Source organism: Somniosus microcephalus, chromosome 9 (assembly GCF_052327205.1).
Source record: "Somniosus microcephalus isolate GS21.2 chromosome 9, FLI_Smic_1.0, whole genome shotgun sequence".
Lineage (NCBI taxonomy): Eukaryota > Metazoa > Chordata > Chondrichthyes > Squaliformes > Somniosidae > Somniosus > Somniosus microcephalus.
The window spans coordinates 28,376,726-28,389,869 of NC_140995.1; the positions used below are offsets into that span (position 1 = coordinate 28,376,726).

Below are 13,144 nucleotides of genomic sequence, written 5' to 3' on the forward strand. Positions count from 1 at the left end.
GTCTTTGCGCCCATTAGGTTTAGGAGTATCGATGCCTTTTTATCATCCTCTATTTCATTTGCTGTGCAATATACCTCCACTCTTTCCACATATGTGGTCCAATCCTCTACATCATTATCGAAAGCAGTAATATTGCCAGTCTTAGGCATCCTGAAAAAAAAATGGCGCCTCCCGCGCTTTCCTTTCTTCCTTGCTGAAAAGAAAAATGGCGCCTCCCGCGCTTTCCCGCTGCTGTTGCTGCTGACAACGCTGTTCTCCGCGGTTTTTATCTATACAAATATTTTTAATAGTCGGAGACTTGTTCCCACCGGACTCTCTGGGACTTTCCCCGCCCTCTGCGTGGTCCGAACGCCGACCTGCTTTGCAGAGCTGGCCGTCTCCCGAGTGCTCCACCCTTCATCTTTGTTTGCCTGCGCCTTCACTGCTTGGCCCCGCTGTAGAGCTAGCCGATCGAGCCCCAGCCCGCTGCCCAGGAAGGATTATTGCAGTACCTGCCACCAGCCCGGCTAGCTGGTGAAACCACAGTTTTTTTTTTTCTTTTTTTTTCTTCTTCCTTCGTCTGAGGAATCGATCTCCTTGAGGTGCTGCCGAATTGCAGGTAAGTCCGTTTCCAATTCGTCGCCACTGTTGTATCCATGTGTTAATGAAGACACGGAATGCAGGAGTTGGTTTACAGGTGTTTACTGGACAAAGTCTGGAGGTGAACTAACAGATACAAGACACTATACAGGCTTATATAGCCTGAGTGGCCACTACCGGCATTACAGTACACAGGGGCTCTTAAAGGCACATACACCACAATCTGTCTTCCAAATTCAGTAAGCAACAGCATCTGAGCTTGGAAAGTAAACAGGTATGAGAGAGGAGCTTTTATAACACATTTGCAGCTTTCAAGTAATCAGATTATTTCATAGTAACACAACTCCTGACCTGCTTACCTGATGTGATCCCCGAGCAGCGTGGAACCCATGGCTGACCTTGTAAAATTTAAAGGTCAGCTCAAAATACTTTTTAAGTGGCTCTTAACAAGGTCATAATGATCTAAATTATTTTCCCTGCTGCTATGTGTTGGATCTGTTCAGCGTTGACAAACCCGACATCTGGGAAAGACGCATGGCGGTGGGTTGACAGCAGGTTTCTGACCCGCTGTCAAAAAAAATGTTCCCACCTGACCCGCCACCTAACAAGCCCGCTGACCCCCCAAAAAACTTCCGCCAATGTTTCTTTTTAAACTAATAGTAAAATTGCAGAACCTATGTTCATTATTGTGCTATTATGAAAATAATAATAAAAAATGTAAGCGATAAAGCAGGAGGGAACAGTTGCATTTTTGCCTTTAGTAAACAGTTCACAGTGTGATCTGTGTCAGCCTCAGTGTGGTAACAGTGTCAGTAGATTGTTGTCCTGGTCCTTGCTATATAACTAACTGGAAATGCAAGGCAGACCATTGCTACAGTATAAAAACTATGAGGGTTGAATTGCTCTGTCATTTTCAGAGCATTAACAGTGTAGGAATTTCCTTTAGTGAGGAAATTTGGCTGGAAGTAATTTCTGCCACTTTTGCACCTTAAAAACTCCCTTCTCCCTCCCTAGATTTCTTGTGCTTTTTGAGCCTTCCCCCATTCGCCCACTAAGTCCCTACCAAGTCCCATGTGATATGTTAGAGTGAGATCCAGTAGGGTAGCAGCTGCAAGTTTCCTGGTTTTACACTGCTGTTGCACTCTGGGTGACATAGACTGAGGTTGATGAGGTGCGGCAGCTGTCAGGATCACCTGATCATGGTGGAAGTGAGGAACTTATGAGTTTGAAGAGGAAATGTTATACAGTGATTTCCGCAACTTGGAAATGCTTGTTAGCGTTTTGCTCTACAAAGAACTGCACTTATTCTGATTGCCTGTGACCGGGGTCAGCCCATCCAAAGATCTTCAGATCCACACTTGCAATCAAGACATCCCAGGAGCAGGTGCGGCTTTTCCTACAACATGTCACTCTATGCCATTACCATGGAGGGAGAGGTGAATCAGCAAAGGATGGAGCTAAGGAAAGTTGAGCATTCAAGGAAGTTGCAGCCCACCAGAGATAGGAGACAGATCGTAGGGATAAAGGGAACATTCTCTGAATGGCCGCATGTGACAACTGGTGATCCCCAGGGAACTGTACTGGGGCCTCAGCTTTTCACCGTCTATATTAATGACTTGGATGAAGGTACAGAGAGTTGTGTATCCAAGTTTGCACATTACAGCAAGTTAGGAGGCACAATAAGTTGTGTAGATGGGAGCCAGAAGTTACATAGTGACATAGACAGACTAAGTGAGTGGGCAAAACAATAGCAGATGGAGTTTGTCCACTTTGGATCTAAGAAAGACAAATTAAAAGATTTTCTTAGTAGTAAGAGACTAGGAACTGATGAGGAGCAAAGGAATTTGGGTGTCCACGTGTACAGATTACAAAAAGTAATCAAAAGGCTATTGGAATGTTGGCCATTATCTCAAGGGGGAGGAAGTGATGCTTCAGTTGTACAGAGCCTTGGTCAGACCCCATCTGGAGTATTGCGTTCAGCTTTGTCCACTGAACCTCAGGAAAGACATAAAAGCCTTGGAGAGGGTACAGTGCAGATTCACCAGAATGATACCAGGCTTAAAGGGTTACATTATGACGGCAGGTTGCATAAACTTGGTTTGTATTCCCTTGTGTTAAGCAGGTTGAGGGGTGATCTAATCGAAGTCTTTAAAATGATAAAAGGCTATGATAGGGTAGATAGAGAGAAATGGTTTCCTCTGGTAGTGGAATCCAGATTAAAGGGTAAAATCCATTTAGGAGTGAAATCAGGAAGCACTTCTACTGTCACAGATTCATGAGGGACAAAGAATACCCCTGCTCTTATGAACCGATCAGAGTGGCGCAAACAACAGCAGAGGAATGCTACAATGAGGGCCATGAAGCTACCAAGCTGATGATTGATAGGGCCATTGGAGTATTGAAAGCACACTTTTGGTGTCTGGCAATGTCAGAAGAGGGGGGACTCTGCAATATGCTGCAGATCGGGTGTCTAGAACCGTGATAGCATCCTGTGCCCTTCACAACTTTGCCTTTCAGGCTGCACTTTGACATGGCCAAGGGGAGGCCCGGGCTCCAGTGGATCCAAAACTGCATGGACCAGACCATCAGGCAGACCTGCATTCAGATGGAATCCTCGCTGACTGCTGCAAAAGACATCAGAGAACAAATCCTGTCAGAATCTTCTCTGTATAACTCAATTTACCTATGACACTACAGACTAACCTTCTTCCCCCGCACTTGCAAATAAAGAGACATTACCTCAATCCACTACACATCCAACTACTTGACAACATATTAGCCCTCTTTTCCCTGACATGACCGTGCCAGTAATCATCACCTGAGTGAATAAGTCAGCACCAAATAAGCACACCTTTTCTGTAGGACTGTAACATCCATGAATAACAAAGCACCATGTCATAGAACGGTCTAGTTTAATACAATAATTGCAAAATGCAAAAACAATCACCTTAATCTTTCCTAACACCGTGCTCCCCCTCGGTGCCTACATGTACCTTTCTATCCTTATGTTATCTGAGCACCTGTATCATGGGAGGTGGTGGGCTCCTCGTGGTGTACAGTAGGGTTATGGGACTGAGGTGGCCCATGTCTCATGGCAGCTGGTTCCAGGCACAGAGCTGCTGTTGGCTGTATCTCTTTAGGATGCTCCTGGGCAGCCTGTTCTCACCTCTCATGTTCCACTGGTGTGGTGCACTGTGGGGAAGGCTGGAGCCATGGCATGTACTGCTGTCCTGAGAGATGGCAGTATCATACAGCTGCAACTCCTAGGTGGCCTTGTCTCATGATCCTCTTCACCTTCATTAGCATCATCATCATTATCTTCCATCACAAGTAAGGAAGTTACGCTAAATCTTTATAAATCACTGGTTAGGCCTCAGCTGGAGTATTATGTCCAATTCTGGGTACCACACTTTAGGAAGGATGTCAAGGCCTTGGATAGAGTACAGAGGAAATTCATCAGAATGGTGCCAAGGATGAAGGATTTCAGTTACGTGGAGAGACTGGAGAAGCTGGGATTGTTCTCCTTTGTTGGTAGAGTAAATGAGGAGAAACTGTTTCCAGTAGCAGAAGGCTCGGTAACCGAAGTACACAGATTTAAAGTAAAAGAATCAGAGGTGACAGGAGGAAAACAGTTATTACATAGCGAGTTGTTATGATCTGGAATGCATTGCCCGAAAGGTTGGTGGAAACAGATTCTATAATAACTTTCAAAAGGGAATTGGATAAATAGTTGAAGGGGAAACATTTACAGGGATATGGGGAAAGGGCAGGGGAGAGGGACTAATTAGATAGTTCTTTCAAAGAGCTGGTGCTGGCACAGGCACGATGGTCTGAATGGCCTCCTTCTGTGCTGTAAGATTATGTGATTCCTCCTCCTGTACCATTCATTGCTTTGGTGGGTCTGCAGGAAAGGAGGCTAGAAGGTAGGATTGTGTGAGCATTATCTGAAAAGGGGTGGAATGTTGTGGCTCTGTGGTGCTTCATAGGGATGCCAGGGTGATAGTGTCAGCGCTCAGTCAGTAATCTGGCGCTAGCAAGCTGCCGCTGACCTCGCCATGTCCCATAGCAAGAGCTGCGTGCCTTCTCAAGACCTCCATGGTCTTCTCCTCAAAGAGTGTGAGGTATTTAAGGTTGGGATAGCCCCTCCTGTGCCCTCCCTCTGTTGGGCATTGTGCACCAGTGTGCTGCAAGAAAATAGAGTAAATTAGCATAAGGCTAACTGCTGAATGACATGGGAGAGATGAAATAGGAGATGTGAGAGTATGAGGGTATTGAAGTGGAGAAAAGGATTTTAGGGTTGTACATGTGAGTAATTACTGTGAGGGGGAGCTGAGTAGTCATAGTGTAAGATGCCAAGTTAGAGCCTCCTTTAACCAGAGTGCATTGTGAAGGGATAGTTGTGCAAGCGTTGCTTTAAGAAAGTGAAGGGTGTGCCGGTGCCTAGTGTGAGCAAGGAAGAAAAGGCAAAGATGCCCATGTCCTGCTGAGAATCTCTTGGTGGCTAAGACATTTTTTTAAAGTTGCAACAGCGTAACTTACTATGGGAAGTTCTCGGCTATCATCTTCACAGCAGGGCCGAAGAAGATCCCGGTCCCCTTGGAAAAAAAAGGCCAAATTGCGTAGTCTTCAATTTTTTTCTGTGATGTCTGCACTGCATGGAATGCATGTATTCATGTCGCTGATGCAATGTGCGTGAATCTCCAGCCCAGATTTTGTTAAGAAGACAAAGTTTTGCTTTTTTGCTCATCAAGTTTGGGGGGAAATGAAGAAGACGGTAATGGGACAAGTACAGAAACTAAAGAGGGGCTGAGAGGAGGTGTAAATGGGAATGGCAGAATTATCAACAACAGCTGCCATCTGAAAAAATGGGGGCAGAGGTTATGGTCTGAAAATGTTGAACTCAATGTTGAGTCCGGAAGGCTGTAAAGTGCCTAATCGAAAGATGAGGTGCTGTTCCTTGAGGTAATGGTACTCTTGTGGGAGAGGCAGCATAAGAATAGCGAGAGTTCCAAGAATGTAGCCTCAAAATGCATTATTTGGTATTTAAGTTTCATAAGTGAACTAAAGCAAGCTTCCACAAAGATGTTTGGGGGGAAAATTCGGTATCGTCCATTTTGGGGCGCTAACATTGCCTGGGTGCTAAGTTAGCACCCGGCTAATTCAAACGTTCCACTGCCGTCTTAGAGCGCTAACCCTGAATATCGGGGCGTTGCATTCTGCAGCGCTATGCACTGGGCCACGTATTGCTGCCACATGGAAAGGCTCTTCCCCTCATTAAACGGGAGGTCCCAAGCCCACAACTCTGGGGGGCCCTACCTGGACCACTGGGGAATGGGGTGCCATGCCAGCAGCTCGGCACTCAAGAGGAGTGCCGGGCTACCTGATCGCGGCACGGACCCCACGTTGAAAGATGCAACGGGCCGCGACAAGTAGGTCGGACGATTTTTTTTTCTCCCCGCCCGCCACCTCCCCTTTACTTATCGTCCCGCGAGGCTCCTGCCGCTTCATTCCCGCCCCCTGAATCAATCGCTGTCATCACCCGGTACAGGTTCAGGGGGCGCGGGCCAATTTTGCAGGCGGGACGAAAACGAGGTGCTGCGCTCGGTGATGACGTTGTCATCGCCTGCACAGCGGAGCGGGGCGGTACCGGTTACTGCCGCCGCTAAACTCCTGCTAAATTTAGCGGGAATCATTAGCGATGCCGCGCCTGTGCGAAAAGTCGTTTGCGCCCCGTTAGCGCCCCCCAGGGGTGCTAACGAGAGGCGCAAATGCAACAAATTTCTAGCCTTTGTGTCTTATCAAAATATGGAATCTGAGAGGAACGGCTCCCTCTAGCTGTCTAATCTGGTTCATGGGCATTCATTCTTCCCTGATGCTACGTTGGAAAATGCCAGTCAGCCAGAAGTAAAATCAATCCAAAATTTGCCAAAATCTGAAGTAGCACCACCGAATATAAAACTGGCGTCATGGCATAAAACTCTGTTAGTGTTTCATCAGTACCCGTGCTGTTAACACACCTAAATTCTGCTTCATAGCCTTTGAGCTGAAAAGAGTTTCTCGCTCCTTTAGGTAATTTTAACTTTTAACTTTAATAGAAAGGGAAACCAGGTGAGATGTACAATGGGCGGTCGATCCTCTATTGCCCATTTTACACTCATGCCAAAAGTTAAAATTACCCCCAATTATTTTGATATTTCCACATTCTTCACATGTAATGAAAATTTGGAGTTTGACCGGAATGAACCAAGAGTTAGATCATTTATTACGTAGGATTACATAGGATACACAGCACAGAAACAGGCCATTCGGCCCAACCAGTCCATACCGGCGTTTATTCTCCATTTGAGCCTCCTCCAGTCTTTCCTCATCTAAATCTATCAGCATAACCCTCTATTCCCTTCTCCCTCATATGCTTATCTAGCCTCCCCTTAAATGCATCTATACTATTCACTTCAACCACTCTCTGTGGTAGCGAGTTCCACATTCTCACCACTCTTTGGGTAAAGGGGTTGCTGGTCATCTTCCAGAACTCGATAGACTCTGGAACGGTACCCATGGATTGGAGGGTAGCTAATGTTACCCCACTATTCAAAAAAGGTGGTAGAGAAAAAGCGGGGAATTATAGACCGGTAAGCCTGACATCGGTAGTGGGGAAAATGCTAGAGTCTATTATAAAAGATGTAATAGCAGAGCACTTGGAAAGCAGTGACAGGATCGGACAAAGTCAACATGGATTTACAAAAGGTAAATCATGCTTGGCGAATCTACTGGAATTTTTTGAGGATGTAACTGGTAAAATAGATAAGGGAGAACCAGTGGATGTGGTGTATTTGGACTTTCAGAAGGCTTTCGATAAGGTCCCACATAAGAGATTAGCGTGCAAAATTAAGGCACATGGGATTGGGGGCAAGGTATTGACTTGGATAGAGAACTGGTTGGCGGACAGAAAGCAAAGAGATGGAATAAACGGATCGTTTTCCGAGTGGCAGGCAGTGACTAGTGGGGTACCGCAAGGATCGGTCCTAGGACCCCAGCTGTTCACAATATATATTAATGATCTGGACGAGGGAATTGGATGTAATATCTCCAAATTTGCAGACGACACAAAGCTGGGTGGGAGGGTGAGCTGTGAGGAGGATGTCGTGAAACTCCAGTACGATTTGGACAGGTTGGGTGATTGGGCAAAAACATGGCAAATGCGCTATAATGTGGATAAATGTGAGGTTATCCACATTGGTGGCAAAAACAGGAAGGCAGATTATTATTTGAATGGCAATAGATTGGGAGAAGGGGAAGTGCAAAGAGACCTGGGTGTTATTGTGCACCAGTCGCTGAAGGTAAGCATGCAGGTGCAGCAGGCGGTTAAGAAGGCAAATGGTATGTTGGCCTTCGTAGCAAGAGGGTTCGAGTACAGGAACAAGGATGTCTTGCTACAGTTGTACAGAGCCTTGGTAAGACCGCACCTTGAGTATTGTGTGCAGTTTTGGTCACCTTACCTGAGGAAAGACGTTCTTGCCATGGAGGGAGTGCAGCGAAGATTCACCAGGCTGATACCTGGGATGGCAGGAATGACGTATGAGGAGAGATTGTGTCGATTGGGCTTATACTCACTGGAGTTTAGAAGATTGAGAGGGGATCTCATCGAAACCTATAAAATTCTGTCAGGTCTGGACAGACTAGATGCAGAAAGGATGTTTCTGATGGCCGGGGAGTCCAGAACCAGAGTCTAAGGATAAGGGGTAAGCCATTTAGGACTGAAATGAGGAGGAATTTCTTCACCCAGAGAGTGGTGAACCTGTGGTATTCTCTGCCACAGAGGGCGGTGGAGGCCAGTTCATTAAATATATTCAAGAAAGAGTTGGATATATTTCTTGAGGCTAAAGGGATCAAGGGATATGGGGCAAAGGCAGGGACAGGGTACTGAATTTGGATGATCAGCCATGATCTCATTGAATGGCGGAGCAGGCTCGAAGGGCCGAATGGCCTACTCCTGCTCCTATCTTCGATGTTTCTTCTGAATTCCCTATTGGATTTCTTAGTGACTATCTTATCTTAATGGCCTCTAGTTATGCTCTTCCCCACAACTGGAAACATTCTCTCTGTATCCACTCTATCAAAACCATTTATAATTTAGATCTCTATTAGGTCACCCCTCAGCCGTTTCTTTTCAAGACCCAGCCTGTTCATCCTTTCCTGATAGGTATACCCTCGCATTCCTGGTATGATCCTTGAAAATCTTTTTTGCACCCTCTCTGGTGCCTTTTTATTTTATATTATGTCGACCAGAATTGTACACAGTATTCCAAGTGTGTTCTAACCAAGGTTCGCTACAAGTTTAGCATAACTTCTCTGCTTTTCAATTCTCCAGAAATAAACCCTAGTGCTTGGTTTGATTTTTTTATGGCCTTATTAACCTGTGTCATTACTTTTAGTGATTTGTGTATTTGTTATATTGATATATTTAAAGTCATTAGGAGGTTATTATAGTGCTTTCCCAAACCTCTGTGTTCTCTGTGTTTTAGGTGTATGATGGAAAAGACAACTCCTTTCGTCGCCTTGGGGTTTTTACCGAATCTGAATTGCTGGGAGTTATCTTAAACAGCACATCAAACCACATGTGGTTAGAGTTTAATACAAATGGAACAGAGACAGACCCTGGATTTGAGCTCACATATACCAGTAAGTGAATGCAATATATTAAGTAAGCTTTGCATTCTGTTGGCCTGTTGGAGGTTGGTGCTGAATATTCAGTGTATGATAGATTTCTGATGTGTTGTTGTATTGTGCACCATGAGGGGACTGTGGGGCAGGAGTAGCAAAATTGTAAAAGCATTTCTGGTTTTTTTACAGCTAAAGTACAGAGGAAATGTTCCCTCCAGCCCTTCATTCTTGTTAAGCATTAATGGCTTTTATTATTATTTCTGTAACATTCTTTTCAAAACCCCACAACAATTTTCATTTATATAGCGCCTTTAACATAGTAGAATGTCCCAAGGTGCTTTACAGGAGCGTTATCAGACAAAATTTGACATCAAGCCAGATAGAGATATTAGGACAGGTGACCAAAAGTTTGGTCAAAGAAGTAGGTTTTAAGGAGGAGAGAGATAGCGAGGCGCAGAGGTTTAGGAAGGTATTTCCAGAGCTTAGGGCCGAGGCAGCTGAAGGCATGGCCACTAATGGTGGACCGATACAAATCGGGGATGCGCAAGAGGCCAGAATTGGAGGAGCGCAGAGATCTTGGAGGGTTGTGGGGCTGCAGGAGGTTACAGAGATAGGGAGCAACGAGGCCATGGAGGGATTTGAATATAAGGATGAGAATTTTTAAATCGAGCCAATGTGTGGTAGCGAGCGCAAATGCATTGCTGGTCATCTTCCAAAATTCTATAGACTCTGGAACAGTTCCCATGGATTGGAGGGTAGCTAATGTAACCCCACTATTTAAAAAAGGTGTTAGAGAGAAAACGGGGAATTATGAACCGGGTACTGAATTTGAATGATCAGCCATGATCTCATTAAATGGCAGAGCAGGCTCGAGGGGCTGAATGGCCTACTCCTGCTCCTATCTTCTATGTTTCTATGTTTCTATGCAAGGGTGATGGATGAACAGGACTTGGTGCGAGTTCGGATACGGGCAGCAGAATTTTGGATGAGCTATAGTTTACAGAGGATGGTAGGTGGGATGCTGAACAGGAGAGCATTGGGATAGTCGGGACTGGAGGTAATAAAGGCATGGATGAGGGTCATTTGAATTTTTTCAGCAACCTCTAGGAAAGTCCTTGCTTTTTACAGCAATATTAGCACTTCAAGCCAAATGTAGAGCAAATGACTTGATGTTCACATTTACCACTGTTGTTTTTCGTTGACCCATTTACTAAAACAGGTTTTGTTGCTTGCAAACAAAGAAATAAATGAAACTGGGCCAATTTTTGTGGCCCGAAAGATTAATTTCAGTTCTCACTTGATGACATTGTTCAGTTTTGCCTCACTTGGCAATGTGTTAAATCTATTCATTTTTTGATGACCTTTTTTCCCTAGTTGCTTACTGAGAACTGAGAGGGGATGGGGAGGGAAACAGATGGCTGGGAGCCCAGTTCTGTCAGTATGCCAGTTTCAGCATATGTGTAGCACCTACTATCTCACCCACAAGATGACTTTGGTTTTGAAGCCATGGTGACCCTGCTCATAATTATAGTTATGGGTAGTAAAGATCAGTTCAAATGAGTTGATCTACTGAATTAGAGTCAGGTGGAATTTAAATATGAAGATGATTGCTATTTGTTGACACAAACTTCCAGAGGTTATGGATTACTGAGGGGAATAAATCTGAGAAAGAGGAGGTAACAATTCATTTAACTTTTATTATTCAATTCTGCTGTGCTATCAATGTAACAATTCATCTTCAAGTTGTGGAATATTACCTGTGGAATTACGGGTACCTGGCTATAATTATAAGATATTAACCCAATAAAGGGGTTCAGCACAAGGGTATCTTTTGAATCTCCAGATTAGATTGCAGCATTTAGATCATTTTATAGTGTCTGGTATTCTATATGATAGTCAAACCTATTTATTGGCCCAGAAATTCAGGTCGGAGGCTTCCCGCGGGTGCAAGCCTCCGACCTGCACTTACCTAGCGCGCCGGCTGTTGTACTGTGGGCCTGTGTGGGATTCCGATCCTGGGCCTCGTCCAGCTGCCGGCGCGCAGAGTTTGTGTGTCCCAGGGGCGCAGTTAGTTCGATGCGTCCCCTGGGATCACGTGGGCCATGGAGAGCCAATGGTAGCAGGGAAGTGCCCATTCATAAAATTGACAGGAAGAGCTGTCAAAACCATAAATACTATAAGCCCCAAAAATCACTAAAACTTCAAATAAATTTTTTTTTAAATCACATTTTTAAAATTACTATAAATGATATAAAATAACTATTTTAAACAATAATTTAAATTTTTGAAAAAATTAATTACATTTTCTAACAGGGCTAAAAATAAACTTACCTTTCTTTAAAGTATTTAAGAATAATAAACCTGTGGAAAAAATGTTTTAATTTTAATTAATTCACCACTTACCTTGTTAAAAGCAGGCCTTCTGGAGACTTACCCTCCCGGAAAAACCTGGAAAAAAAACATAAGTTCAGTGCGCACGCGCTGCCTCTCCGGCGCACGCGTTCCACCTCTGAACCCCTTTCAAGGGAACGGAAGTTCCGGTTTCCCACGCATGCATGCACGAAACCGGCACTTTCGTTGGGCCTACGGGTGAGTACCCCGTGCGTACTCACCCGTGGAGACCCGAATTTCTGGGCCATTATTGACTCCCCAGGGGACTAAGCAGATTGATTATAATTCACAGGTGGCCTTGATATACAGTCAGACTTTGACTGCCAGTCACATATGTAACATGACTGATGATTATTTCAAATGTTATTAAAAATCATGTTTAATTGAAAGAATCCTGTTAATGTTATTTTGACACTGCTCTAATCTTTAAATTTTATTGCACCATCATAAATCTTAGGGAATGGTTTAGCTGAATACTGACTAACTCTTGTAAACTGCTTCAATCTTTTTCTGTCTTTATAAGTATTCAGCCTGTCAGTACCTGACTGTATCAATTTGCTTCTATAAAATCCTAATCTTTATTCTTGTAAATAAATTAGAACTTGTCATTTTAGCCTGAACAATATGGCCTGACAATATGGCCTGACTGCACGGTGGGCAACTCATGCAGCCTACTGTGAGAGATAGCTCAGTCAAAGGCTAATTGTTAATCTTGCGATCCACTACCTACATTCACAGCACGTTTAGGGGTGAATGTTTTTAATCATATTGCAGATCTGCTAATGGAAACTGAATGAAGAGAGTTGGTAGAGAGCCCAGATTGTTACTCTCCAATATTTGACTGTTCAAACATGTGGCTACTTTATTTGGTGTCTGTAAGTACAGGTTGGACTCTAAGGGTGAATTTCTACAGGGTTCTCTCAAACTGGGCGAAACTGAGGAAAAGCAACATTAATAGCGTTCACGCTGTTTTTCTGGGGTGGATGTGGCTCTTCTGCTAAAGTTACAGTGGAGGAGCAGGTAGAGCCTTGTAGAAATTCACCCTCTATATACATTGTATGGATTTTTGCAGTTTTCTGGGCCATTCCAATGTTCCTTGTTATTAGCAGCAGTGTTGCAGTCACAGTGTTACTGCAGGGTGATTGACATTCACTGGATGGTTTCGTCTTACCTTGTGCTGTCATTGCTGTTTACAGGGTAAAAATGTTTCGTCAAATTCCATGCACTGCATGTGCTTACAGAGTAGCAGATAGCCAGGAATAATTACAAACTAGTAATCTCGTTGAGGGTCTCAGATTATATCTTCAATTATAAGGATGAAAGTCGAGTTTTTTTATGACTGTCACTTGGCCTCCAAAATTACTAAAGGTGAGGTGGGCTGTACTAGCTGGGAGAATCATACAGTATTTTGAATGGCAAAGCCAGATTGTGCACGGTAAGATGCGATTTATAAAAAAGCAGCTGATCTGTCTTGAATCACTTCCATTCAATTCATGTAAATGTATTTATTTCA

General features: G+C 44.1%; 1 protein-coding gene across 1 annotated transcript in view; it reads left to right on the forward strand.

The window, feature by feature from the left end:
• Nucleotides 1-13,144, forward strand: part of csmd1b (CUB and Sushi multiple domains 1b) — a 1,295,488-nt gene that overhangs the window by 596,784 nt on the left and 685,560 nt on the right. Inside the window, exon 18 of the mRNA XM_085996460.1 lies at nucleotides 9,102-9,258. Within this exon, the coding sequence (XP_085852586.1) occupies nucleotides 9,102-9,258 (157 nt within the window). The remainder of the gene's footprint in view (nucleotides 1-9,101; nucleotides 9,259-13,144) is intronic.